At 44.0% G+C, this 27,635-nt stretch overlaps 1 protein-coding gene and 1 long non-coding RNA gene across 2 annotated transcripts; one reads left to right on the forward strand and one right to left on the reverse strand.

Annotated features, from left to right (window-relative positions):
- Positions 1–1,857: 1,857 nt before the first annotated feature.
- LOC128442731 (uncharacterized) lies at positions 1,858–17,902 on the reverse strand. The gene is made up of 3 exons (XR_008338877.1): positions 17,172–17,902; positions 7,881–7,940; positions 1,858–1,949 (listed from the first exon to the last, which is right to left on the reverse strand). It is a non-coding gene; the product is annotated as an uncharacterized LOC128442731 (long non-coding RNA).
- Positions 17,243–24,934, forward strand: gpr157 (G protein-coupled receptor 157). The gene is made up of 4 exons (XM_053425300.1): positions 17,243–17,883; positions 21,826–22,039; positions 22,544–22,732; positions 23,196–24,934. Exons 1-4 carry the CDS (start codon positions 17,507–17,509, stop codon positions 23,418–23,420), a joined length of 1,005 nt encoding a protein of 334 aa, XP_053281275.1. The 5' UTR covers positions 17,243–17,506; the 3' UTR covers positions 23,421–24,934.
- Positions 24,935–27,635: the final 2,701 nt, after the last annotated feature.

A 27,635-nucleotide genomic window follows, 5' to 3' on the forward strand; every position in this document is an offset into this window, starting at 1 on the left:
AGTGATTTTAGTTTTCAGGGTCACATGGCCATTGTCTTTAACTTCCACTCAGTAAAGACTTACAAAGCTAAATATTTACAGGTTTAATGTAGACGCTTTACAGCTTAATGGGCATCTACATCCTACTGCCACCAGATAAGACACGTATCACGTCTCTGTACGAGGAATGTTTTACTCTACATGCCCTCCTCTGCAGTCATCTTACAAGCACAAAACACTGAAAAGAAAAGTATTTACAGACCTTTCTTTAAAGTGTGAATCTTAGAATATCACATACAGATGCTTGACATTGATATCACGAGTCTGTAATCAAGACTCCCTCCTGCTTCCTGCGTCTCCCCCAGTAAAGGCTGATCTGTGCGTTGTGCTTTGCTCCGACACGACTGTAGAGAGCAGAGCGACGCTGACAGCTGATAGAGCCGCAGCCCGCTCCCCACAACAGAGCAACCAGCTGTCAGAAGTTCAGCTAGCTCCATCACACCGTACTCCCTCTCCTACTGACGGAGGAGCTGATGACTCCTCGCACTCACTCATGCTTTTCATAACCAGCTCTGCCTTTCAGAACAGGAGCTTTAATGTCACGGTGACTAATGTTGCGAACGAGTCTTTGGTTTAAAAAGGAAAGAGAAAAGGATTTCTTCTTCAGTGGAATAAAAAAGGAAATCAGAACCATTTCAGCTGCCGTGAATTGGAAATATGAGTGAGTGTTTGTGCTTGTGTGCTGCTTTCAGTCACACAGCCGCACAACCCCGTTTGACCTGTTTTGTAGGTGACGGTGTCTTTTTCACTCCACTTGGCCTTGGGAGGAATCTGCCCAGGTTTGCAAAATGAGGTCAGTGAAGCAGCCTTGGCGCAGTGAAATCAACCACACACATCTTTTCACTAAGTCAGGATCTCAAGATTCAGGCGACCTCGACACCGGGTTGACTGAACGGAGCTCAGGGAGAAAGGTTTGAGTGAGGCTCGCCTTAATTAAGTCATCTGTATGGGAGCCTATTTCTGCCGGTGAAAAAAAAAAAAAAGATCAACGCCAAATCAAAATTATGACATAGTAAATTGAAATTATAGCATTTAAAGTCATATTTTGAGTTACTAAGTAATTCATTTAAATAGGTAAGTCAGTATTTTGAGATACATATTGATTCTTTTGAGATGCTAACTCATTATTTGAGATACTAAGTCATTAATTGGGGATTATGAGATAGAAAATAGAAAATCATAAATGTGTGACACTAAGACGTTATGTTGAGTAAGAAAGTCATTATTGTGAATGACTAGGTTGTTAATTTGAATAAGTTAGTTTTTCTTTTGAGATACTAAGACATTATTTTGAGAGAGTAGATCACTCTTTTGAGAACGTTTCTCATTATATGACTTATAGGATTTATTTAATTTAACAAAGTGGCTTAAATAGGCTTCCATACCTTGTGACTCTATTTTTCATTGGCAATGTCAGGTTTCCCCAGAGCCTGCGACTCATACCCACCGAATCACTTATGCTCATTAAAATCTCTGTTTTAACATCCCTTTAGATTTTCAGAAACAAATTGCTCGACGCTGTAAAACCCAAAAGAGACGACGTCTTCACAGCACCGACAGCAGCCGAGGCCCGTGGGTCGCTCGTCAGTCAAGACGCTTCTGGTTGATCGAGGACGTCGGAGAGTCCGTCTGAATTGATGTGTAAACCAAGCAAGCTGCTGACCACGTGAATCAATGTGTCTATTATCTCTTCTGCGCAGATCGATGGAAGCAGACGAACGGGCTGTGAATGGCAAAAAAAAAAGAAGAAAAAAAGACCACATGCAAACTCACCTGCCAATGTTTAGACTGGACTCCATTATCTGCATGTGTCAGGACTGTCCGTGCTTGACAGATAACCTTTTCCCCCTCAGATGAGCACTAACTCAGCTTTGTTGCACCTCGTGCCTGATAAGACGGAAGTCGATGATCTGTTATGACACCAGGCAAAAACAACCAACACCTATTTAGTTAAACATTTCCTATCAACCGCAGTTTTTGTTCCAGTCATAAACATGAGTGAGAGCTGTGTATGTTTGGATTGAATGAACTGCTCAGATGACTCAACTCCACATCTCTACTCTCACGTGATCTATGAGCTTTACCACACATTCTGCCCTTGGCTGGGCTAACAGGGGACAATATTAGGAAGAGTGGAGAGCCAGAGGCGATGAGGTGACAGTAGCCAGGTAAAGCATACGGAGGTAATCTAATAGGACATGTAAAAGGGCCCCTCCTCATGGCTTATTCATTTCAGGGGATGCCATTACTGTGAATGGCATGGGCTGTGTGAGGGATATGCTGGCGGGGGCATTTTCCCTGGTGTCATAGAGTGCAGAGGCGAGGACAGATGCTGCACGGCTCGGCACACTGATGCAGCAGCAGTGCTGCATGCAGATCTTTCATGCAGGGGAGGGATGCTTCACACTCAGCTGATTACAGTTTTTTGTGTGATGCACAGCTATGAACCGTACTGACACTGACTGATAGGGACAGCGTGTTGTAGATGATCCCCAAACGTCAGAGATGCTCCATTGCATGAGTTTGCTGATTCAGTAAACTGCACCAGCACTGATGTATCTTATAAGCCCACAAACTAAAACAGGTAAGCGTACACCTTGCCTGGGGGGGATTCAGGGTTAATGCGAGAGGCATGCAGCTCTTAATTTTGCACCAGAGGATAAATGATCCCAAGGTTCAACCGGGGGCCCAGGCAGAACAAAGTCATTAAAAAAATAAAAAAATAAAAAGCCCCACTCCTGCAGTGAGAAGCAGAGCGCGCTGGGCTGCACTGCTGCAGAGAACAGCCGAGATGCTGATACCTCAAATGCACACAGTTTAAGATGGAGCAACCGTCCTCCATACGAAGCGCATGCAGAGCAGCGCAGCACGTCATCACTGCGAGCGGGGGAACGTAGCGCCGGGTGCGCTTTTTGTGAGGTGAGCTTTGCAGAAAGAGAAGTTCAACCTTACTGGCTGACTAAATGATGGATGATCTCACTCTCGCAGAGTTGTGCAACGCGCAAAAGACAAATTTGGTTGGTCAAGACATTTCTATGTTTTAGCGCACTGCAGAATAGCACCAGTAGAGCAGTGCATCTTGGGTAATGAAAGGCAGGTAGATTAAGGACATTTTAGATAGATTTAGTGACATTCACCTACTGAAGTCATGATTATTGCTCATAGGCACATCATTTGTGGTGCCAATCCAGTGGTTTACCTTCTGAGTTTTTTTAAACATAACTGGTTTAATTATGGTTCCTAACACTGACTCAATAAATCACTTTCCTTTTTTTTTTTTTTTACAATAAAACCTAGCGATATAATTTAGATTTAGCAGCGGTGATCAGGTATTTAATCTTTAATGGACTATTTTTTCCAACTCATTCCTGGAATAAAAAATCCATCCAGGCATTTTAAGAGGAAACTAGGGCTACGTTGTAGCACTTGCGGGCCCGAGCACCCGCACGTTGAAGCCTGTTGCGGTCGGTGGAGAGAGCGATCGATGACCAAGCGCACATCATCGATCGAGCATGCACTTCTCCACGTTAAATGCGTTTTGCGCTCTGCGGCAGTAGGTTTGCCAGTAGGTGGAGCCATCACTATTATTACGCACAGACATATAGATCTGTTCAAGTAGGCGCTCTGATGTAGCGTGAGAAATTTTGTGTCAATTGGACAATGTTTCCGCAACTTAATTTTCACACTGATCAATAGGTGGCGCTATGATCCTGAACTAATATTCATATATGGAGCTGTTCTATTCAGGATTGTGATCATAGGTCAGTAGTTTGGAGCCGGTTGGATAATGCAGAGTGGATTAACAAAGTACTTCCTGTTTCCTGGCGAATCAGTAGGTGGCGCTATGACACTGAGGAAATATTGACACATAGAGCTGTTCAGGCTTGGACTCTGACCATGTGACAGAAGTTTTGTAGTGATAGGACAATGCACAGTGGAGTTATGATAACATCGTGTCCTTTGGCGAAGGAAAATCCTTCGCCGCACATCAATGTTTACACGGTTTGAGGAAACGTCACAATTCTGACCATGATCTAATGACTTGACTGATCTGATTTGAGCTGTATATTGTAAATCAGCCAGGAGCAGTTCATCAAAGTATAAAACATGTAACTTCCTGTAGCCACCAGGGGGCGCTGTAATTTCAAGTCATAATTTCTGTGTAGATGTCATCAGGATGGCACCCTTGTCTTACATGTCTAGTTTGGACTCGATTGGACAATGTATGTCCGAGATACAGAACCTCGTGTTTTGATGGCGTTTAATCAAACTCAAGACGCCACGCCACGGTCACACGGTGTGACGAAAGGTCAATCTCTTAATCACTTTTTATCTCCATCTTGTTGTGATGGCACTGATCTTAATTTGAAGTTAATCTGATGAAAGCCCTGGGACAAGTGCATCAAGTAAAAATGTGGAATATGGAAAAAAAATGGCCACTTAATCCAAAATGGCGGCCTCCCTGTTTGGTCAAGCATACCTATCCAAGATATTTTTTTGTTTGTTATGAAACGACACATGTCCCGATAGATTTGTATAAATGTCGGCCATCGTAGTGCCGGGGTTGCCCTATAGGGGGCGCTGGTCAGTTTTTTTGCCACGCCCATTTCTTAAAACCATATGAATATCTTCAGGGGGGGGCTGTTGTTACACACATGTAGTTTGAGAGAGATAGAATCATGAACACTGAAGTTACAGCAATTTCGTGTTTCACGGCGAGTTGATGAACTTTAATGCCACGCCATTCATATGGCGTTTGACGAAAAGTCACGGTAATCTTATGTCTTCATTGTCAATGTCTTGGGACCCATTTGATACAGTTTGACATGGTTGAGGTCAGTGGATGAGGAGAAATTCATCCAAGTGTAAGACAAGCAAAAAACAAGACATTTCCTGTTGCCACCAGGGGGCGCTGCGGTTTTAAGTCATCATTTATGCATAGATGTCATCAGGCGGGGACTATTGTCTTACATGTCTAGTTTGGACTTGATTGGAAGATGTATGTCCGATATACAGATGCCCGTGTTTTGATGGCGTGTAACCAATTTTTAACGCCATGCCACGGTCACACGGTGTGATAAAAAAAAAATCCCTCAATCATTTTTTATCTCCATCTTGTTGTGATGACACTCATCTGAATTTGAAGTTGATCTGATGAAAGCCCTGGGACAAGTACGTAAAAGTAAAAATGTGGGATATTGCCAAAATGGCCACTAAAAGCAAAATGGCGGGCTTCCTGTTGCATTTTTCATAATGCTCCAATAGACTTTTTTCTATGATTAGTCACGTTACACCAGTGTCTAGATTTTGGGGAAAATCGCTTATGTGGAAACCTAGGGGCTTGTTCCAGGGGGCGCTGTTGAGCCATTTTGCCACGCCCATTTCCAAATACTCCAGAATACGTAAATTTTCACCACTCTCTAATTTACTGGAAAGTTTAAAAACTTTTTGAGCACGTTGAAGCCCTCAAAAAGCCAATTCATTGTTCGGAGAATAATAAGAATAATAATAAGAATAATGCCTACAATTTCAATAGGGCCTCTCACCATTCGGTGCTCGGGCCCTAATTAGATTTCAGAGATATCGTGACAAGTTCCAAAGCACAGCAGAGCACATGGCCTCTCTGAGGGGCAAACTATTCCTCATTGAGGGTTGAGCACACTCATTTCTCAAAGCGGCTTTTGCTGTGTAGTGTGAAAATTAATAAAGGAGTATGGAGAATAGTGTGTGTGCGTGTGTGTATGTGTGTGTGTGTGCATGTGCATGGAGGGGGTCTCTCTTGTGAGGAGTCCTTTACACTGATGGTTCTTTTTTTGGGGGGGAGGGGGGGGGGGTTGAGGAAAGCAAGTGAGGAGAGGTTTGCTGAGGAGGACAGGGAGGAGAGAGGGGCGGACTGAGGATGTGCACACACACACACACACTGACCCTGGAGGTTGCATTCCCCTTTAAAAGTCCAATCCCACTCAGATACGCAGAGCTCATGCAGGATCTGCTGCGGCAGTGGGGGAACACTGCTGAGCTGTGCAGTTTGTGCTGCCAGCAAGCGTGCAAAGAAGAGGAGGGGGAGCGAGAGCACGCAGGAGGAGGAGGAGGAGTGAGAGGGAGAGAGGGAGAGGGAGAGAGAGAGTGCAAACAATGTCATTCTGTTCAGGAGGCAATACTGCAGTCAACTTGGCCGCGCCATGGAAGCACATCACCAGCGACCAAGAGGCTCAGAGTGAGTGCAGAGAAGTTTTCCTCCTCTCCTGTCGGGGTGCGATGCCGTCCGAGACCCATCTGCAGGTATGTATCTATTTCTTCCCTAGTCTCATTTACCTTATATGCTGTCTCCTTGCACGTCTTCTGCTCTGCACAGACACTCCACTTCTTAAAATCAGCCAATAATGTCGGTTTGCATGCCTGCAGTGTTGGAGCTCCCGGCTGCTTCCGTCTCATCAGTTTCAGCCTCCTCTGCACCAGCAATAACCAGGCAGCAGCCAGCCAGCCAGCCAGTCAGTTAGCATTCAGACTCCGCAGCTCCCTCATCCATGTTTTACACATGGTACAGGCTTGAAACAGCAGCCGGCGTGTCAGATAGCGGCTGTTTAAGAGGACTCGCCATTTGAAACAAGGCCAATAAGTAAAAAACAAACCAGAATGCAAAGAGTTCCCTCCACTAAAGGAGATTTCTAACTGCGGACTTTCCTTTTAGGAGAGTATAGATAGTCTTTACTTTTCTCATAGTCGTGAGGGTTTTGTTTAGCAGCTTCTATTAGTTGTGAATATGATGCTGGAAACCGGTAGGAAGGATTTATTGTGTCAGTGGTCCTGTGCTGAAAAGAGGAGATGAGAACGCAGCTGTAGTGGCCTGCATGGGACAGGGGAGCTGTGGTGCAGTCATGAAGTTGTGCTCGAGCTACCAGGACTTTTAGGCTTAAGAGCGGTCATATGAGAGGAAACCAGAGCAAAGTGCAGCTCTGTGAGAGTCTTTTTGGAGGATTTGGCAACAAAAAAGAAAAACAGCGAGAGAGAAAGAATATTCAGCTGTCGGCGTATGAGTTCATTTGGATAAAAACAGAAAGGAAAAGGTCTCCCCTCTTTCAGTGAGTAATACCTCTGCAGCAACGGGATCTCAGCAGCTCTCCGCTCTAAAAGTAAATGTTGCCACTTTCATTTTTTATACTACATTGGACATGCTTAACTTTAATCGTTTTCAAGCACCAGGCTCAAAATATCTTTAAAAAAGGTTCATTTAAAAGTGTTTCATTGGTCAAAATGTGCTCTGAACCCAGTCTGGGCGGTGGGGGTCGGTTCGCCCGTATGCAGGCTCAGCCAGCTCTGGGTTCACCTCAGGTAACTGGGCTAAGACCTTGAAAAAGCCGGCCCTGCGTCGTCAGCTGGCTCTTTGTGAGGCGCGAGTCCAGAGCATCCGTCCTCCGGCCTTTGCATCTCTCCTCACTGCAGGCAGGCCGGTGTGTGTGTGTGTGTGTGTGTGTGTGCGAGGGAACACATGCAGTGATAGGGAACTGCACTAAAGGTCCACGCCACATCCGGAGCCTGACATCATCTCCCAACATCTGCAGTTCTCCTGCTTACACTCTCACCGGGGCAGGGTGCTGCACTGCCAGCAAACGAAATTGCCGCACTCACCTGATGTTCCTTGCACCTCGCTCCTGCCCTCCCCCCACCCCCTATACCCTCTCTTCCCTCCTCCTCCTCTTTCCTTGTCTCCGATTTCTCTACTGTAGTCTCTCTCTCTCTCCCAGAGGTACAGTTGCCCAGCGCAGCACCTCACCAGCATGCTTTGCACCTCTGTGATTCTGTAACCCCCCCCCACTTTTTTTCTTTTCTTCTCCACTTACCCCTCCTCTGCTGAAAAAGTATGCAGCACATGCTCTCACTATCCTCCTTGAGCAATTTGCCTGAGTGAATAGAGAGAGAGGGAGAGGGAGAGAGAGAGGGGGAAGAGAGAGAGAGAGAGAAGCATGAGCCAGTGAGCCAGCAGCAGCCATCCTGCAGTGTCCTGCAGCAGCTGGGTTCCTGCAGTGCTGGCTGGTAATAGTACAGATGCACAAGTGCACGCACATGCACACACACACACACACGCACACACACACACACACACACACACAGACGAACATGAGCACATCAAGAATATCCTTCTCTCTCAGACACAGACGGTCCTTATGTCATGTGACACACTGGTGGGAAATGTGAGGCAGAGCAGACGCGGTCACTCTGGACCGGACTGAGCCGAGTTCAGAGACACAGAAAGAGAAAGACACACACACAAACACACACACACACACACACACTATATTATGCTCCACAGGAAGGCAATGGTGAGATTAGCCGTTTTGCCCCCTCCACCCCCACCCACCCCCCGCAATGGTGCATTGTCCCATTCCAGCTCCGATGATGTAATCAATGCAGCAAGCCTTGATTTTGCTGGGCTAGGGGTTCCCTCCCCCCTGTCCCCTTCCCCCCCAACCTCAGGGAAAGGATCCAGATGCGAGCGTGAGGCCTTCAAGCTTCAGTCCATGTCACCAGGAAGGAGGACAAATAAATTATAAACAGTTCTTTATGCAAATTCTTTGAGCTTTTAAAGAGCAGAAAATAATTCCGTCTGAATGGCCTAGCTGCTTAATGAGTGTCCATATTTCACTCTTGTGCACACGTATCATCGGCGCTTCCATAAATTGAGAGCCAACTCAGTTGGTGAAACTACAGCTGGCTCTTTGTCCAAGGCGTCTGTGTTAGTGCAGTGCCGCATCACCACGTCCAATAAATGAATGCAAACTATCTGCAGGCTAATCTCCTGCTCTTCTACAAAGTTGCTCTGCTCCTCTGCCCGCTGTCAGAAGGGAGAAGACAAAAACCTCTGAGCAGAGCTAGAAGGGAGTTATTTCTTGGGCGTCACGTCATAGTGACTTTGCTCTTACGTTGATAAGGTCATCAGTGTGTTGACGGGCTGCAGTGAGGAGCAGCACCAGTGATGCACGGCTCAGGCAGCCAGACTCAGGCCATTTTTTTTGCTGAGCTGGTTCCTGCCGCTGCACCCAGAATCTGCCTAGTGATCAACTTCCACTACAGCAGTGATGAAGTAGCATCGCCCTGTCTATAGCATCCGAGCAGCTCTGCATAATTAGCGCTCATGCATGGTGATGATCCGGCTGTTAGCGTCCAACTGAGCAGCACACACGCGTTCATATCTCAGATCCGTCAGATCGAGGATTCTTCCCCGGCTGCATCAATAAACTGCTTTTAAATTCAGATTTGACATCAAACGTCCCAGCAACAGGAAAATAATACTGTGTTTCTCCACATCTTTCAGCCGTGCTTTCCTTAAGATGTCATATATGTCACACTCATTTGTAATTGATGTGACCTACTGTGAGTACTGTACAGGACGATTTGATGAATCAGCGGCTTTCATCAGTGTGCTGGTGCCCGGTTACAGCCTCTATAAAGTATTCACTCTGCAGGGTTAAAGATTGAGCAGGTCAACTCGCTAATAAGAGTCTGAATGAAAAGGGGAATACTTTCGCTGGATATGAAAAGACATTAAATCTACTTTACAGTTAAAGCACTAAAGACACTGCGAACGACTTCCGCTCGCTTTGACAGAGACGCTGAAAAAGGGAGAGGAGATGGGGCCTGCAGCAAGACCGTGATTTCGATATGATTTATGACATTACAACGGTGATGTGGTGAGACAGGGCAATTCATAAAAAATAAAGAAAAAACAAAACTCCTCAACACTTTCACAATCAGCTGCCATCAGCCCTCACATCCTCTCGGCTTTTTGTAACTGAAACTCGTTCGTCACACAACCTTAATCCCTTCCTGCGTTTTTCAGAGTTGAGACCAGAAGCTGGTGCATGCTAACCGACTGGAGCAGGCTGAGTCATGCTGGGTCTTTTCTGGGTTTCCCCCCTCTCTGATCCTCTGCTCCTCCCCCCTCTGGCCTAGGAGCAGGCTCACACACCAGGTCCGGCTGTTGGTGGTGCGCTGGAACATGCCTTGACTTGTTGTGCTGCCTGAGAAGAGAAGAGAGAGAGAGCCAGAGAGAGAGAGAGAGAGAGGCAGCGACACAGAGAGTGAGAGGAGACTCAGTTTGCCAGGGTTAAGAGGAGAGCCCTGCAGCAGCCGTGGACAGACTCCTCTCCATGTCAACACTCACTGAAGACAATCGTGGATGGAGGAGCGCCACTGCCGCCTCGCCGCCTCGGGTGAGTGACACAAACAAGCTTCCGACATATAATGCTGCAGGAGAGCATGTGTGTGAATGTCAAGGTTAATTGTTGCAGCCGACAGGAGCTGCAGCGACACCTCTACTCTGACTAAAACTTCAGGAGCACTGGTTAGTGTGGGGGGGAACTCAAAAGGCCTTCAGATCCAAATGACGGCTGAAGGTGATTAATGAGGAACAATGTGAAGAGTGCGGCTCTATAGAGCTGTGACGGCGTCCAAGCCGAGTCCTGATGCTGGATCCATGACGCCATGGTAACTGTACAAAAGGTTACCAGCAGATACACCCAAACACACAACAGGCCTTTTCCACCAAGGTGAACCTGGAGCCAGGGCTGATTCAGAGTCTACAGAACCCAGAGCCACCGATCAGCCACGTCATAACGTCACTCTATACGTCTCTGATTTCCCAGCACATCAACAACTACAGAGAGAACCAGGACACGCAGTTTGTCTCCTCCGGGCCACACACGACACAAGCTCCATTTATTAAACAAATGGTGGTCACAATGTTTGGATTGGACATGTGTGCCTCGACTGCGGGCCCGGTCACACATACGGAAATGTTTCAGTGGCGAACCCTCGGCTCTTGTTCACTTCCAATCCTGTGGCATGGCAAATCGCAGCGTGGCTTCGCATGGAATTCAATCGTGGTGAACTTTGACCGGCCATATTTGCTTAGCGTCCACATTAGTGCGTTATCAGGCCTTTAAACCAGTTCTTTCTCCTAGATCAGCAAAGACTCAACAATCACCGTTTGACCAGTTCTTGATCCTCGTAGAGCAGGACTGCGGCTGATGTTATTATATATTGTTCAATTTCTGTCAGGCCTCCAGCCGGCCGCCTCTCCCTCCTTAAACCAAAGAGATTCACACGTTCTCCTTTCTCAAAGCTAATTTGCAGAGAGCAGATTTGAATGTCTGGCAGAAGATTCATATAGGTCTCAGACTCAAAAGAAGCATCATTATAGTGTCTGAGACTCGGAGCATCATTAAATCACAGAGACTGTGCATAGATGAGCAGATAAAGACGACCTTATCTGTGACACATGTTAAAACTACAGTGACACACTCATGAGGGCCTCTCACAACTCAAACACATTAATGACTCAAGTGATAATCATTTAGTGTCCCATGCACTGTGATCTGTGTGTGTGTGTGTGTCTGTGTGTGTGTGTTGCCAAGCAAGACGATAGTTACTGGGGCAAGTCTGTATTCTGGTCACCAGGGGTTGTGCGCTCTGTTTGTAAGACTCAAAACCCATTGATTTATTAATAGACATTTGACACACAATACTGATAAGTGAATACTGATCAAATAAATACATGCTCCTAAAAGTAAAACAAAAAGATAATAAAAGGAACAGAAGAAGTGTCATGAACTGGGTACTACTACTTCTATCAAGATGAAATACTTTCAGTGTTTTATTTAAAAACGTTATCCTGAAATCAAATACACACCCTCGTGGTACGTAAACCTCACGAGAGACTAAGCCCCAGCGCCAGGCCTGCAGTGTGTGTGTGTGTGTGTGTCATGTGTAGCACAGTTCAGAATCATGGTCCTACAGTAAATACCAATGTCATTGTTGGCCATAAGATGATTAGGTGTGTGGAGTGGGAGCGGAGTAGGAGAGCAGGACTGTTTGAGGTTCTGTTAGCCGGCACTGCAACACTCACCGAGGATGTGATGTGAAGTTAAGTGTGGAGGGTTGCTGATAGCAGGGTGAGTCGGTTTTTTTCCCCCGACAGCAGAAGGATGCAGTGTGTTCAGGATGTGTAGGTGGGTCTAGGACTGGTGTGTGTGTGTGTGTGCTGTATGTGCGAAAATGTGTCTGTTTGAATTGTGCGATGATAGAAAGTATATACGCCGCTGTTGAACAGAATTGTTTCCTGTAGGTTGAACATGTCATGAGCTGTTGACTCATAAAGGAGCGTTGCTGATGTAACCTCAGACCTCTTGGTAACTTAAACTGCTGCTGCAAACACTATTTGTATAATGGGATATATAACATTTCATACATGTGAAGGTATTTATTAAATCAGAGCTGATTCAGTCAAAAAGCTGATATGCACCAATCATCAACAACTATTTTAACAATATAAAGCTAAATATGGTTTGATATTCTTCCTTTCCTAATTCAGATTAACATTATATTTGTGTGTGTTTGGACTTTTAAATTAACAAAACTAAATATTTGAAGGTGTCACATTATAAGACTGAAAGTGAAAAAATAATCTGCACATCAATCAATAGTTCAAATAATCATTAGTTACTGCACCACAAAGATTTTTATGAATATTTTTCTAATAGCTGCACAATCATAATGTCCCTATGCTGTGCACGGCTTTGACAAAAAGGAACACTAATGCATTAGTGTTCATGTTAGAGCCATCTTTATGCATGAGATTTGACTATAAGGTATTTACATATATGTGTATGTGCCTGTGTGTACGTGTGCAGTATTACATATTTTATGATTGTGTTAATATTTAATCAAACATTTTACATTATGGATTCAATAGGATAGGAAATAGGAAACTATAACTAAATTATTATTTCTTCATAATCTGTAAAGTAGGGTTAATTAAATAAAATTTAAATGAACTGTTTTTGTTAAATATCTACATAAAAGCCAAAAGAAGACGATAATCAATGATGAGAACAATCCTTGGTGACAGCACTGATCATGTTGAAAACAGAAGTCTAAATGGAGGTGTACTAACCATGACTTTTAAACTGGCAAAGCTTAATCTATGGGCCTCCTGCTTCCCGACTAAAATACTTTCATTATTTTAATACATCCACTCCTCTCGAACACCTACTCCCCATTCGCTTTCTGTTTGGCCGAGGAAGATATACTTCTGCCCATAAAAGCTGAGCCCAGCCTGAGGCCTGAGACATATTTGTGGGCAGGTTTGTGAGTCGAGGCTCGTCGCTGCTGCTGCTGCTGCTGCTTTGCCGTGTGAAGCCGTGAGGCGGCCGCTCGTTCATTTAGCGAACCGGCTGTTGTTTCCACTGGCATTCTTCAATCCTGTATTAGGGATTACATCAAACCCTGAGCAGGAAACATTCCTGTCATCATGTGCTCAGCGAAGGCAGCGTGAGGCTGCACCACAAAGACACAAAGAGACACAGACGCAGCTGTTGGGTGTCTGAAAGAAGGTCAAGCCGTCTCTTTTGTTTGTCTGAGGACATCACTTGTATCCGTGACATACAAGACAGGGACAGACAAACACTCTGCACGTCAATATATGAGCTTTTACTCACTGTTCTTAGAAATATCAGAGGTTTCTTAGATATCAGAAAGCGGTCAAAATGCTCAAACCAGCAAAGAGGCCAGGAATTTTCAGTTATACAACCAAACAATGTGTCATAAAAGACATGGGGGACCACAAATAGCCTCGCTGTGGATTTAAATCTACACCAGACTGAGGACGTTCGGCCAACTGTGTGTCCCTCCCGACCCTCTCTCTGTCTCCTCCATGATTCCCTCTCCTCCCTCATTTGCTGAGGACTACAGTACAGATCGCTCTCGAGTGTCCATGCTGTCCTGACAGCAAAGCACAGTCCACAGGGACAGGACAGTATGGAGCGGTCAGCTGGCTCTAAATAGCACGGGCAGCCAGCAAAGGCAAGTGACAGCACTGGGAATTTAGCTGTTACCCGTTTAGTACCATTAACACTCTTTCACAATATGGCCTTCGTGTGAATGGAGGCGTACACTAATACAAGAGAGCTGAGACAAACATCTTTTTTTTGTTGCAAAATAATGAGTCATGGTAAGTCTATTCTTAGTTTGGGGGTGTTTGTGTGTGTCCAAGTTGTGTGCACCTAGAGTGATGCTGCACCAGTCTTGAGAAAAGCATGAAGGATCAGTTTGGGAACAGGCTTTGGGTCACTTTGGGCAGAGGAGCGCACACTCGCCAATGCATCTCAGTTACATAAACGCTGAGGAAGGGGGAGCACAGAGCCCCCTCGAATCTGAATTTTAGAATTTTAGAATTGTGGGATTTATTTTAAAATCAACATCTTAATGCATCTGAGGAAGATGGGTTGATTCCATGAACCACTTGTTACTCAATCATTGTTTCTTGCTTCTCTTACAGAGCCTGTTGGCAACAGGACCACACCACACCACCACCACCACCCCCCTCCCCCCAAGGTGGGTGAGACCGTTGCCTTCCAGCCACCACCTGCACCACAAAGCCGGACATGAAAAGCGTCGATGGTCCACGGTGCCAGACTCACAGGTGGAAGAGGGAGGGAGGCAGGCGGGGGAACGGATCTGCTCGGACGCGGGTGCTGTGGGTGTTTCTCTGGCAGTGTCTTAGCTGGTTGTTGTGAGGAGTGAGAACGAAGCAATCAGCAAGTATACTGCCGCAGAAACTCTTCGCAATAAGAGGCCCTGGGACCGCAGCCATCACCGGGAGAAAAAAAAACGAGAGGGAGGAAAGAAAAGAAAAAAGACCTAAATCAGCATGGTAGCAAACCGGGATCCTGCTGCTACTGTAAGTTTGTACACGTGTGCTGACGCAGGAGAAAATAACTCAGGAGCTGAGGACACGTTGGAGAGAGATTGACCGAGAGCATGACCCGCTTTGTTTACAGCCACTTACACATTTACTGTCTGATCAATGCATCAAACTTCTGCACTCTGGTCTGTATTTTTATGATCCTCTGCTGCCATCTTGTGTCCGAAACCTCCCAGCATGCATTTCTTCATCAAACACTGCATCAATCTGAAATACCCATGTTGCGTTTGGAACAACCTAAAATCCCAGTCATTAAGAAACTATTGCTTAGTTTACCATGATGGGATTTGTCATAGATTTCAGTTGCAGATGCGTTTTGTTTTCTTTAGACACCTTCCTGTACGTTACCAAAATAAATGGTGAATGTGTATTACTATAAACCCTGATGTATTAGTTGTAGCCTAATCATGTCTTCATGTCACATAATCAAACTGTACCACACAACCCAATAAATACAAGTTACAGAGACAAGTGTTATGAATCTGATTTGTTTGTTTTCACAGTATATGTGTGTTTTGTAACTAAGGAAAATATGATGATGTATAAACCACATTGTAAAACCACATGTGAACGCTGTAGGGTGCAGAAGAGCCAAAACGGCCAACTTCATGCCATGCCAGGTGCACTCTAATTTAGACACACACACACATGCACACACACACGCACAGACACACGCACACGCACGCAGCTGGACGTATGCTAGGCTCCTGATTTATGATCGAAAGATATTTTCTCAAGAATCACAGAATCGTTTGTTGGTCTGTTGTAAACACTGCAGCTTTGTTAGTCCTCGGGGACTCTGATGATAAATGCAAATGAGAGTGGGTCTGCAGCAGACTGCAGGGAAATGACCTGCATTTCTGCAAACACACAATAAGAAGCTGGGGCCATTGTTTCTGAAGGTGCAGCAGTGCAGGAGCAGTAAAGTTCTGCTGCCACACAAGGTCACTGGTTTGTATGGCTTTAAATCTCCCTACGCGTCTTCCTCTACTTCAGCTCTTTGGTAAAAACCCAATAAAGTGTGTTAAAAGTGTTCACCAGTTACAATACAACACAATTCAGGGGAATATAAAGACCTAACTGTGGATGATACAATTATCAGTGCTAAAATATTTAGTCAATTAAATCAAAATCAATTGGCAACAATTTTGAGATTTAGTTTTTTTACCCTGAGGATTTATAGTATTGTTTTGACTACATGAGAAGAAATCACCTCGAGCTCCGAGAAATGAATGAAATAAAAGGCTTCATTTCTTTTTTAATGAATCATCAAACAATATATTGGTAACATTTGTAGGTGTTTACCTAGTTTACAGCGTGATTTACTGGTTTCCAGTTGCCTTTAGTGATATTAACAGTAACACTGAGCTGAGATTTTAAATTCCCTTAAGTGTTTTAAAGATGAAAAAGGACCTGGCACCGGCACCATCTAATCTTTTAGATTGTCTATCAGATTACGATCATATCCGCTTGCTGAGGTCACTAAGTGCTGGTTTGTTGAACCTGCTGCACTCAAACTACGAAAAACACAGTGAAGCAGTTTTCTGTGATTAGCACTCAAGATTTGAAACATACTCCCACTTCATATCAGAACTGCATTTAAACAAATTGCTCAGAACTCATTTTATGATCTTGTTTTTATTTAATTCAAACCTGTCTTTACTTTTATTGTAATCTTAACTTTGCTTTAATACGGTTCCATACATTTTATTGTTGCAACATCTTTTAACTTTTTTTGTTTTGGTTGGCTCTGTAATACGTTGAGCTGTATTTTTTATTAAGTGTGCTATATAAATAAAGTTTATTATTATCATTTGTTTAACAACTTCAAAAGGTGATTATTTTATTATCATACTATCTTAGCTCATCTTATTTTACTTTTTATGTCTCTCTGTTTCTCTTTGGCTTCGGATTAGTGTTAATTTATTTCCTTGTTACTTCTTTTACCTTACCATTTTATCATCTTGTATTTTATGTTCAGCACATTCAACACAGAGAAACTTCATTGCTTTCTTTAAGAGCTGACTCAGACTTTTATTGTCAAGCTTTAAAAGCAGTGGGCCTGTTCGTATAAAGTTCCAACTGCACTTTATCCTTTAACTTGCGTTGATCAAAATTAAAATGTAATAGACCTATTCTATACTTCCCTGACTGAAGTAGTACATGCTTGAAATGAATATATATAAGAAACTATATCTGTTATGGAACGACACATACCAGGAGCATTTCTTAAATTGGCCTATACCGTGCCTGGAATGGAAAACAATATTTCAACATACTGCCATCTGTTCTTATGTGACAAACCCTGATGTAATAGTTTTCCCAGGGTCACATCAGCGAAGTCCATTAGAAGCCACAAATAGATATTTACCAGTCTGCCCACCAGCAGCTGACTCCAACTTCTGCTTTGGTTCCGGGTTGACGCATCGAGGAGGCGGGGAGGAAGGAGCGAGGAGGCGGGGGCAGGGCTTAAAGGCTGTAGGGAGAAAGACTTGTTTGGCTACATGAAAAACTATTAAATAACTTTGTTGAGTCACTTGGCTCGACTGGACCCCGAGTTCAAAAAGGGTCCTGGTCTGGAAGGAGGCCAGTGGCGCGCCGGTGTTCATCCAAAGTGCGCACCGTGATGGATTAGTGCGCACGGGGACTGTTCCCAAACAGATGTCCATGAGGTGACAGCAGCTCGTAACCACAGCACAACAAACCATGGCGAGCGGGAACGAGACAGTTGTTTACTTCTCCGAGCAGGTGGTCGTGCTGTGCTCGTGCGCGCTCTCCTTCCTGGGCTCGTCGCTGATCATCCTCACCTACGTCCTGTGGGCAGATTTACGCACCACCCCCCGCAGGCTGCTGGTCTTCCTCTCCGTGTCGGACTGGCTCTCCGCCGTCTCCTACGCCGTCGGAGTGTGGAGCGTTTTCCGCAGCGACTCGCTGGAGTGCGTCGTGCAAGGAGCCGTGTCCACCTTCGCCAACACCAGCTCCTTCTTCTGGACCGTGGCCATCGCCGTCTACCTGTACGTGTTCATCGTCCGGTCCAGTCAGAGGGTCGCGGACAGCCTGGTGCTCATCTTCCACCTGGTCAGGTAACAACGTGGCCCCGGATCTACTTCTCTCTGTTTCTGTATCTGCACCTGTGCTGAGGTCAGGCTGACGTCACGAGGTGAAGTTTGAACAACTTTTAAAGGTTCAGTGTGTAAGGTTTAGGTGAAAGGGATCTACTGGAAGAAACTGAATATAGAATAGTCCTAGTGATGTTTACAGTAGTGTGTTTCATCTGAATAGTACAAATTGTAGCTACCTTTATATTTAAATACTTAATATTTACATCAGGAGCAGGTCCTCTCTACAGAGGCTGCCATGTTTTTTATAATAGTCATAAATGGACAAACTAAACACCTTTTTGAGGTTTCATGACAACTCAAGGCTGCAACAGGTTCTCCTTCAGGTTTGGATAAGGAGGGTGAGATGAGGGGTCTTCAGCTGCAACATGAAACTTCCCCACTGGATGTCAATAAATTCTACACACTGAACCTTTAAATACAATTATCTATACAAATATAGCAAGGCTTCATTGATGCTGATACAGGTAACACGGTAAAGATTTGTTCTTTAGGAACTGAAGTTAGGGACAAATGTCACACCAACATCCTACTCACCAGGTCATCCCTTCTTACTGCTGCCTAGTAACGGAGCTGAAGTTGGACACACTGAGAAGGTTTGATGCCCCTTAGTGTTTTTTAACATGTGTACCTTTAGCTGTTGACCTGAAGCATGATGATCAATCCCTTTTTGAAAAACCTGGGGAAAGCCTGGGGATGATGGGATGCATTTGTTGGCCACATTTGAAGGCGCCTGTGAAACGGGACAGCCTAGTCGCCACTGCTGCCGCACAATTGGTTCTTCAAATGGAGCCAAAAGGTTGCAGCACCTAAATTAAGTCTCTGCTTATGCCATGTTTCACCCCCGTGTGTCTACGGTAACTCAGATGAACTCAGATATGACAAATGAAACACTGGTTCTGTAGAGAGCCTAAAGCTCTCTCCATGAAGGCCAGGTTTTTCTAGACGTTTGGACGGGGATGGATGGGGCCAGGGGTCAGATGACTGGTATTCAGTTGGTTGCAACCTCACTGCTTCATTGGCAACTTGAAATCTTACCATGTGGTCTTATGTGCTGTTACAGCTTGTTTTTCTTCAAGCACTTCCTCATAAGTAGTTTTGTTTTCATCTGAGCCTCCTACCACCACCCATCAACTTCCATTTGTCAGAGCAGCTTTTACCAGATATGGGGCTTGTAGTTCTTTCAAATACAACAGACCAGAGAATCTTTTATTTCAAGCTCTGAGAACCTTTTCAACACCAGTTGGCAAACTCCAAGCAGGCCGTCTTATGTCTTTTACACAAAATGGCTTCCATCTTACCACTCTGTTATAAAAGGTTTTGTATTGATGCATTGCTGATGACATGGGCGTCCTCCCATCTCTGCAGAGGACTCTGAAGTAGGGTTGGCCAGTATAAGGTTACACAGTATCCCACTACCACTGTCTGTGTGGTTGAAGATGCTTTGAAAGAAATAACCTGCCAAATGAGACGAGTGTGCCTCACACGGCACTTTTGTGCATCATGTGACATCTCCTCAGAAAAGAGGATTAGAAAAAACACATGGTGAGCCAGGACAAGTTGTTGTTTGAGCTGTGTTTGCACTCTAGATTTTATATTTTTGTGTTGATAGATGTTAAAGTTTGCTCTTCCGTTTCTGAGGTTGTTCAGAGAATAAAACTGGTATTGCATTTTTGCTGCTGTTGGAAAAATATTAAACCTTTTTTTAGATTCTTTCTTTGCAAAAATGCATATTAAAATGCTTAACAACAAATAAATCATGTACAGGGGCTGCCTGCAGGAGCTCAGAGACAGGATCTGGGGAAGGGATGAAAACATTTCTGTTGTAAGGAAGAGTCTTGAGAGCCACAGTGGCCTTTTGTAATTCTTCAATGAAAAACCCTGTAAAGCAGCCAGGACTCTTTCTGGAGCTGGCTGCAGGGCCAAACTGAGCAATTGGGGAAGTAGGGCCTCGGTAAAAGAAATGAAAGAGAAGCTGGTGGTCATTGCTGCTTAGATCCAGAGATGATGTAAGATATATCGGTCACGCTCTAGATTTAGTTTTTTTTTACCTCTGCACCAGTGATAGTCGGTGGCAGTAGGCTTTCTTGTATGCGGGTTGTTAGGGTTCAAGAGGGGTCCCACAAAACCATTTATTGCCTCAACAATGCATTTTCATAAGAATGCCTCAAGTGAATCCTTTCAAATTTGGCACAAATAATCACACACTCATGGATTAACTGATTAGAAGTCATGGTGACCTCATATAATTGTGAATGCAACATGTCTGGAACACCTGAGTATGTTTGATCCTGGAACTGCACTGGTCGCAGAGGCACACAACCACAGGGCGGCAATTCTAGTTTATATGAATCATTGATAGTAGATGGATTAATGACCAAAATTGCAATTGAATCTATTCAGAATAAATCCACAACACAACAAAGTGAGGGGCTCTCAATGGTTTCTGAGGCCACTGTAAGTATATAAGTGCTAAGCTGTGCTCAAGTGTCTGCAGCTCATAGTGGAGATGAACACAGACTAAGTGACTCAAATGCAGAGAGGAGATGTATTCGTTATTTTCACATTTCCATTTTATCATGTTTGATCTTGTATTTCTTTCACAGCGGGTGGATTCTGAAGAGCCTCCCATTAACATACAGTTTATATATATCGCCTTCAGGGAAAACAAGCTTTTAAATAACAGAACTGAAAAATCGACTCACTTAATCATCACAAAGTTTTTAGTTTTTTTTACAGAAATGTAGACATTGACAAGACATAGAAGTTTCATCTTTACTTTGAATTATAGTGTTAGAATGATTGGATTTTACTACTGAATTTATGCCTCATTCATTACTTTTAAGCAGTAATAATATGATATATAATAAGAAAAAAAAACCATTTGGAACAGCAAAGAGGGGAACACTAAAGAAGATGTTGGACTTGACCTCACATACAACTGCGTAAACAAAAATAACCAGAGAATAGGAAAGAGGTGAGGGAGGGCGTGTGTCCCACATTCCCAACGTCCAGAGTTCAATCCGTATATATACAAAGTCCGGTTCAGCCTCAGAAGCCCAACAGAGCATCGCGAACAGAACCCTTGGACGTCTGGGCACCGACATTGGTTTGGGTTGGAGAATCGTTACAGCCCTATATTCTATCATGCGTGTCTTGCAGGGACATTTGCTATTACATAAATATTGTACATCAACTACAAAATGTGTTAAAAATCTCAGCTGCACAACTCTGTACGATGAAAGGAGATGTCATACATCAATATTTAAAGATTGTGATAGGGTTTAGCGAGCCGCCGTCTCGTTTTAAGCTGGCGTTGCTCTGAGTCAGCACGTATGTCTCATCCTTTGCATCCACTGGGCGGATACAAGCAGGAAGCTGATTCCCCTCTGGTGCAATGCACACTATAATGTATCTATTCCTGGACACAGCAGCATTTTGACCCCTATTTCTCAACACAGCGTCTGTTGTGGTCAACCTATTTATGTTTCTATGAATTCCCAAATGCCCCATTAACCAATGATCACACACATTAGAGCCATTCATAGTATTGTATACATAACATGCACACACAGACAAACCAGGCCTCGAGCAGAGTGTGGTTTATAACGATCAGCAAAGTACGGCTATAAAGATATAGGATTTTTTTTGAGTGGTGTTTTGTGCAGAGAGGTGCGGCTTCAGGGGGAAACGCATTCGACAGTTCTGCTTCTAAACGAGATGTTATCAGTCAGTTTCTTACCACTGTGAACTCGGTAACACACAAAAGCCTTAAGCACCAGATAATCCATCACATGGTGTCACATGAACTCAACACACATTTACATACAAACAGTGCCGAGATGTTTTAACTGTGGGATCTTGACCTCATTGAGGAAGCTGTGTTTCATTCTCTGTTTGGTCCAGCTGGGGCGTTCCTCTGATCATCACCGTTGCAGCCGTGAGCCTGAGCAAGATAGGCTATGACGCGTCCGAGGTGTCGGTGGGCTGGTGCTGGGTCAGCATCCACGCCCCGGACCGGGTCCTCTGGATGCTGCTGACCGGAAAGATCTGGGAGTTCCTGGCCTACCTCACCCTCCCTGTGCTCTACATCCTGATCAAGAGGCACATCCACATGGCGGTGAGGAGCAAACCAGGTTTCAGCCTGAGGGTTGGTTTTACTTCCTGCAGAGTCACTGCTGCAGCTCTTCTGACAAATGGAATCTGCATCAGCAGCAGAATCATCAACATATTTGATTTTTCTCCCTGCATGTTAATTTTGTCTCCTGTGCATAAAAAACCTCTCCATAATTTAACATAATTATATTTTCTATATTAAATGAACAACTTTAAATGCTTATTCATGAATTAAACTATATAACACATCTTACAGCCATGACTGAGCAACTCTCTGATTATGTTTTTTTAATAGTCCGATTTCTTTTCTCTCTCATTGAGGTAGGTGTAATATGTCATGAGAAAACTAAAAACTTTAAATTTAAGTCTGAATTTACAAGTTATTCTATTTTCAGTTTGTTTGTTTGTTCCCCCAATGCTGCATGTTTGCCTAAAATAGTTGTGGTTTGGAATATTATGTGCTATCCTCGATGAGGGATCTAATTTTCACATTTTCTGTGTGATGCAGCACACTGCCCTGTCAGAGTACCGTCCCATACTGGCCACCAGGGTTCCATCCTTCTCCTCCATGGCTGACACGAAGCTGACGCTCATCCCTGTCATCTTCATCGTGCTGCGGATTTGGAGCACCGTGCGCTTCATACTGCTGCTGGCGGACTCTCCAGTCAGGCAGCACCCAGTGCTGGTCACTCTTCATGTGAGTGTGCACCAAGGTTCTTTTAAGGCAATGATGTCTGATTTGAGGCGGTCTGTGAATTTACTGTATTCAAAATGTTTTATTCTGCAGTTTACCTTGGCTGTTATCACACCCCCATTAAGAATTGGATATTTTTGGATATCTGAAAATAGCACAATAACTAGAGTCACACTTAGACAGCGCCTACCTCCACCAAGGCCCAACAGTCCCATTTATAAAACAATTTGTATCTCCTCCAAATTGCACAAACTCATAAATATATGTCCTCTAAACATGCCGGATTTAGTTTTTCATCCAGAGCCATGAATTATTCTGAGCAATGAGGAAAAAACTTGAAAAACGTCCTAACAAAAGGTTCTAATATTTTTTTATATTTCATCGATGATAATGTTTTTTCTACATTTTCAACCCATTCAGAGACGTTTTACTGCTACACTGCTCTCATTGACTTTTGACCCAACAGGGTATCGGCAACACGTCGCAGGGAGCAGCCAACTGCATCATGTTCGTGTTGTTTACTCGACCAATCCGCACACGCCTGTGCTCTGCGCTCTGCTGCTGCTCCTCCTCCAGGTGTCGAGCGGGGTCCAAGCGCTCCCAGGAGCCCTCTCACACGCTGCTGCCGGACCAGGAGGCCTCCACACAGAGAAGGGAGGACGACACCAGCAAAGCCGGGAGTCAAAGATGATACTTGATTCTGTGGAGGAGAGGACGGACACAGTTTGACACAAAGGAAGTGACGGGTGGCCTCGTCCTCGCTTCACACTGAAACTCATTAGAAGCAGGAGCCTGCAGGGCGGGTGGGGGATTCTGCAGGTGCACGCACACGTGTGTCACATGGCTGCACTCTGGGTGATTAGGCTGAGGCTGATGTGATGACTCTGCACCTGCACCAGCATTTTTGTGTTCATCATCCAGATGCTTTATGTACTGTTGTTTCACAGCTTTTATTTGTTTATTTTATTTCTTTTTGCATATTTTGAAAAATGGTTCACATCTTGCACACATCACTGAGGATTCAGCTATTGTGTTTATGGAGGAAATTACATTTTGGAGGTAATGAAAGACTTTAAACCAAAGCATTATCAGTAAATGTGATTAAAATACTGTAAATATGTTTAAGATTTGTATTGTCACTGATTGAATTTGTATGTTATGTGCGCTCAGTCATGAGTAGTTCTAAATGCACTGCTTCTGGAGCTTCAAAGGTCTTGCGACAACGCAACATGAAACACTCATCTTTTCTACAAAGATATTAAAAATATGATGTTAAAGTTTGATGGATAATCACTTTTGCTACTTTTTTGTAACTTTATTTTTCGAATAAGTTTTCCAATATATATCTAACTTGACTTTGGGTGTGATCAAAAGTACTTTTATGTGTGAAACACGCTTACATCTGACAATCAAGAAATATATGGGTATGATATGAGCACCCTTTTCGGTCAATTGTATCAAATATATAAACCAGAGTTGCATTATATTATATGAAACTCCTTTCTCTTAGATTCTAATTTCAGGTAATCATTTTCTTGATATCTTATTTTTATTTTATTTTTTTTCTCCATTTTTTATATATATATATATTCTTGCTTAACCAGGTAGTTGCAAAATTTTTCAGGCAACGTCACTGCTGTCATCGTGACTCTGATGTCTGAACTATCATCACATGTCATCCTTCCTCATCGAAACCCGAGGCTTTCTCATGAGCCTCACTTCTCCTTTGACCCCTGCGGTCACCAGCTCCAGTTTGCCAGACTTAGCTACAGGCTGAATGCATACCAGCGAGGAGCGCGTGAACTCCCTGAACCCCCGGGGGGCTCACAGGGCTGCTGTACAACACACATCTTACACACAGGGCCACTGCCTATAGCGCCTCCAGCTTGGTGGAATGCTGTCTCTGTTGTTTACTGAGCTGTTTCTGAGAGATTAAGCTGCATTCAAATATGTTTCATTAAAGTTTGTTGACAAAGCTGAGGAGGGAAAAAACGTCTCAGTGTTGACAGTCAATTCTCTCCCCCTCAAGTGAACATTGTTTGTTTGGCGCTCGGAGGGCAAATGCTTCCTGTGTCACGTGTGTTGAGTCACGTCGCTAAGTCTTGAGTGAGGAGCTGGTGACATCACAAGAAACTCATGTTTTTGTTTTAAGGCCAATCTCGAGCTGTGGTTCGAGGAAATAAAAAGGGGGCAAATAATGCATCACTTGTGGTTTGAGGGACGTCAGTGTCGACTTGGATCCGGGCTGAAATATCTCACCATCTACTGGAAGAAATGGCAAGAAGGTTTATTCATGTTACCCAGAGGATGAATCCTGTTGACACTTGTCATCCTCAGGTTTTGAGCAAAACATCGCAACAGGTGTTTGGTGAATTGTTTTGAAATTTGGCACTGGTGTTCATTTAAGATTTAATTTAGCACCAACATAAGTTTATAACCATTTACCGGCAAAACTAATGACGTTCCCGTGCGCCCCACTATGCTTTTGTTTAGTGTTAACCATAGTCTGTATATAAAGATGGACGACGCGTCCCAACTTCCTCCCACTATCCAGAAATTTTGCCCAAATATTAGCAGTGTTGTGCAAGTTCACTACTCTCATGAACAAGTTCAAAGTTCAGCTCATACAAGTAAACATGAATAGTTCACGTTCATAGTTCACCATTTAAATTCTGAACTAGTTCATATTTCAGTTCATTTCATAGTTTTAAGGTGGAAAGTGAGAATGAAAGACTTAACTTGTTAAAGAAAACCTTATCCATCACTACCCCTTGCCTTTACTGTCGGAATGTTTATCAGACAGTGTGTAAAAATCCCTCAGATAATAATAAGGTGCATCGGATCTCGGATGTAGTTGCTGAGTCTGCGTCTCTGCTTTCTCTTGCCATCTGTATATGAGACCGAGAGATGTTGTGTTGCAGGTATGGCCTGCCCCTTTAAGGAAAGTTTGTAGTGTGTGACGTAGTGCACCAGGGTATTGTGGGAAAATACGCTAAAAGTGTACTTATAAGGAGAAGTGACGGGAAAATAAAGTGGCCGCATTCAAAGTAAAGAAACATCTCCTCCTCCTTCTTCACGGAGCGGTCCGGACGGCTGGTTACCGGCCAGACAGCGAGCCAAGATAACCAGTGACAGGGGCGGCTCCTGGTACAGGTGACATAGGACAGTGATTTTGTAAATGTAAAAAATGTGCCGCGGCTCAAAAAAGGTTGAAATTCACTGACATAGGAGACTGATTTATCATGACGTGACACATGCAATGTAAAACAATACATTAACGTCACACCATCAACCTCTAACCCCGGGGACAGCGCTCCGCCTCCTTTCCTCGCCCATGTTAGATACTTTGGCTGTTCGCACCAGCAGCGTAGTGCCGGGAAGAACCAGGAAGCGCCGCGGCCACACACACAAGCACATAATCTCCTGTGGGGGGGTGGCGGCTACAGGCTTGCGTAGGTCATTCACCTGTGAAGACCAGCTTCATTTACCCCTGAACCAGGGCGGAGAAATGATGATGAAATGTAATATACAATTTTTAAATATAAAATTAAATATAAAAAATTTAATCAAATTAAATATATATATTTTTAATTAAATTAAATGGGGGGGGGGGGAATGCGCTCGCACATCCTGCGCAGAAGCCCACTGCGCACATCCTGCGCAGAAGCCTACTGCGCAGGAATTGCGCGCGCAGCTTTTTAAAAAAATGTTTTTTTAATTAAATGTTTTCCTGTTTTTATATTTAATTAATTTAAATTAACATAGTGTAAGATATTTTGCAATTAATAGAAGAAGTCCTGCCAATTTTAAGTGTAACATATTGCCAGCTTGTAAATGGGAATGAGTGGGATTCGAATCCGGGTCGCTGTTGATAGAGACCGAACGCTTTACCGACTAGGCCACTTCAGCTGATGGTTTCCACCCGGAACTAAGCATGTTAAGTCGATGGACAAATTATCGTTTGTGTCGGTTTCATTTTATGCTGCTTTTGATAAACACTTCAGAGAAAATATTTTCTACTTTACTACATATAACTTACAGCCTTACTTAAAAGTTACTTTTATATTTTTGGCTTTTAGGCCAATGGCTGTAGGGTTTTGTGGGATGCCAGGCTCTCCTTGGCTGATGAGTTGGCGAATCAAGGGTGAATGAGGAAGGGGAGTGAAGAATACATTGGTGGATTAGAGGAGTGTCAGAGTTACGAACAAGAAGCGTGTCGTGTTCGCTGGACTTTAATAAAGTTACACATAAAGAGAGAAGTTTCCTGTCGTCTATACGCGAGGACGCTACAATATGAACGTGTTCACCGCAGTGTTAATTTCGTTGACGAAAACGATGACGAAAAATATTCGTTAACGATCTTTTTCCATGACGAAGACAAGACGAAGACGTAACGAAAACGATTCTTTGAAAATAAAAACTATGACTAAATCTATTTTAACTTTCGTTGACGAGACGAGACGAGACGAAAATGTTGGTGGTTGACTAAGTCACAATAATTTATTTAAACATCATCGTATCAGGCCGTCATGAAGTATCAGGAGCGGGCGAGTGAGTGTGTGCGTCTGTGTGTGTCTGTGTGTGTGTGTGTGTGCGCCCCAGATAGCGCACCGGTCCCGAGGCTCCGCCCCCCGCCCCGCTCACTCGCTCAGAGACACAAGATCTGAGCTCGTCCATGTGAAGCAGCTTCTTATGGAAACAGTGAAAACACAGAGTTTCTCTGGTCTCAGCTGATCAGAGATCAGCGCAGCAGCTTCTTGATCAGAGCAGAAGCTGCAGGTGGTTTCTACCGAGCTTCAGTTTCTGTGTCCGCCTCCAGTCTAACCTGCTCTCACTTTTTGTTTTCACATTTAAAACTAAATATATATTTTTAAGCTATTAGGCTGCAGCTATATGTTTTATTTAT

This window comes from Pleuronectes platessa, chromosome 6 (genome assembly GCF_947347685.1).
Source record: "Pleuronectes platessa chromosome 6, fPlePla1.1, whole genome shotgun sequence".
Lineage (NCBI taxonomy): Eukaryota > Metazoa > Chordata > Actinopteri > Pleuronectiformes > Pleuronectidae > Pleuronectes > Pleuronectes platessa.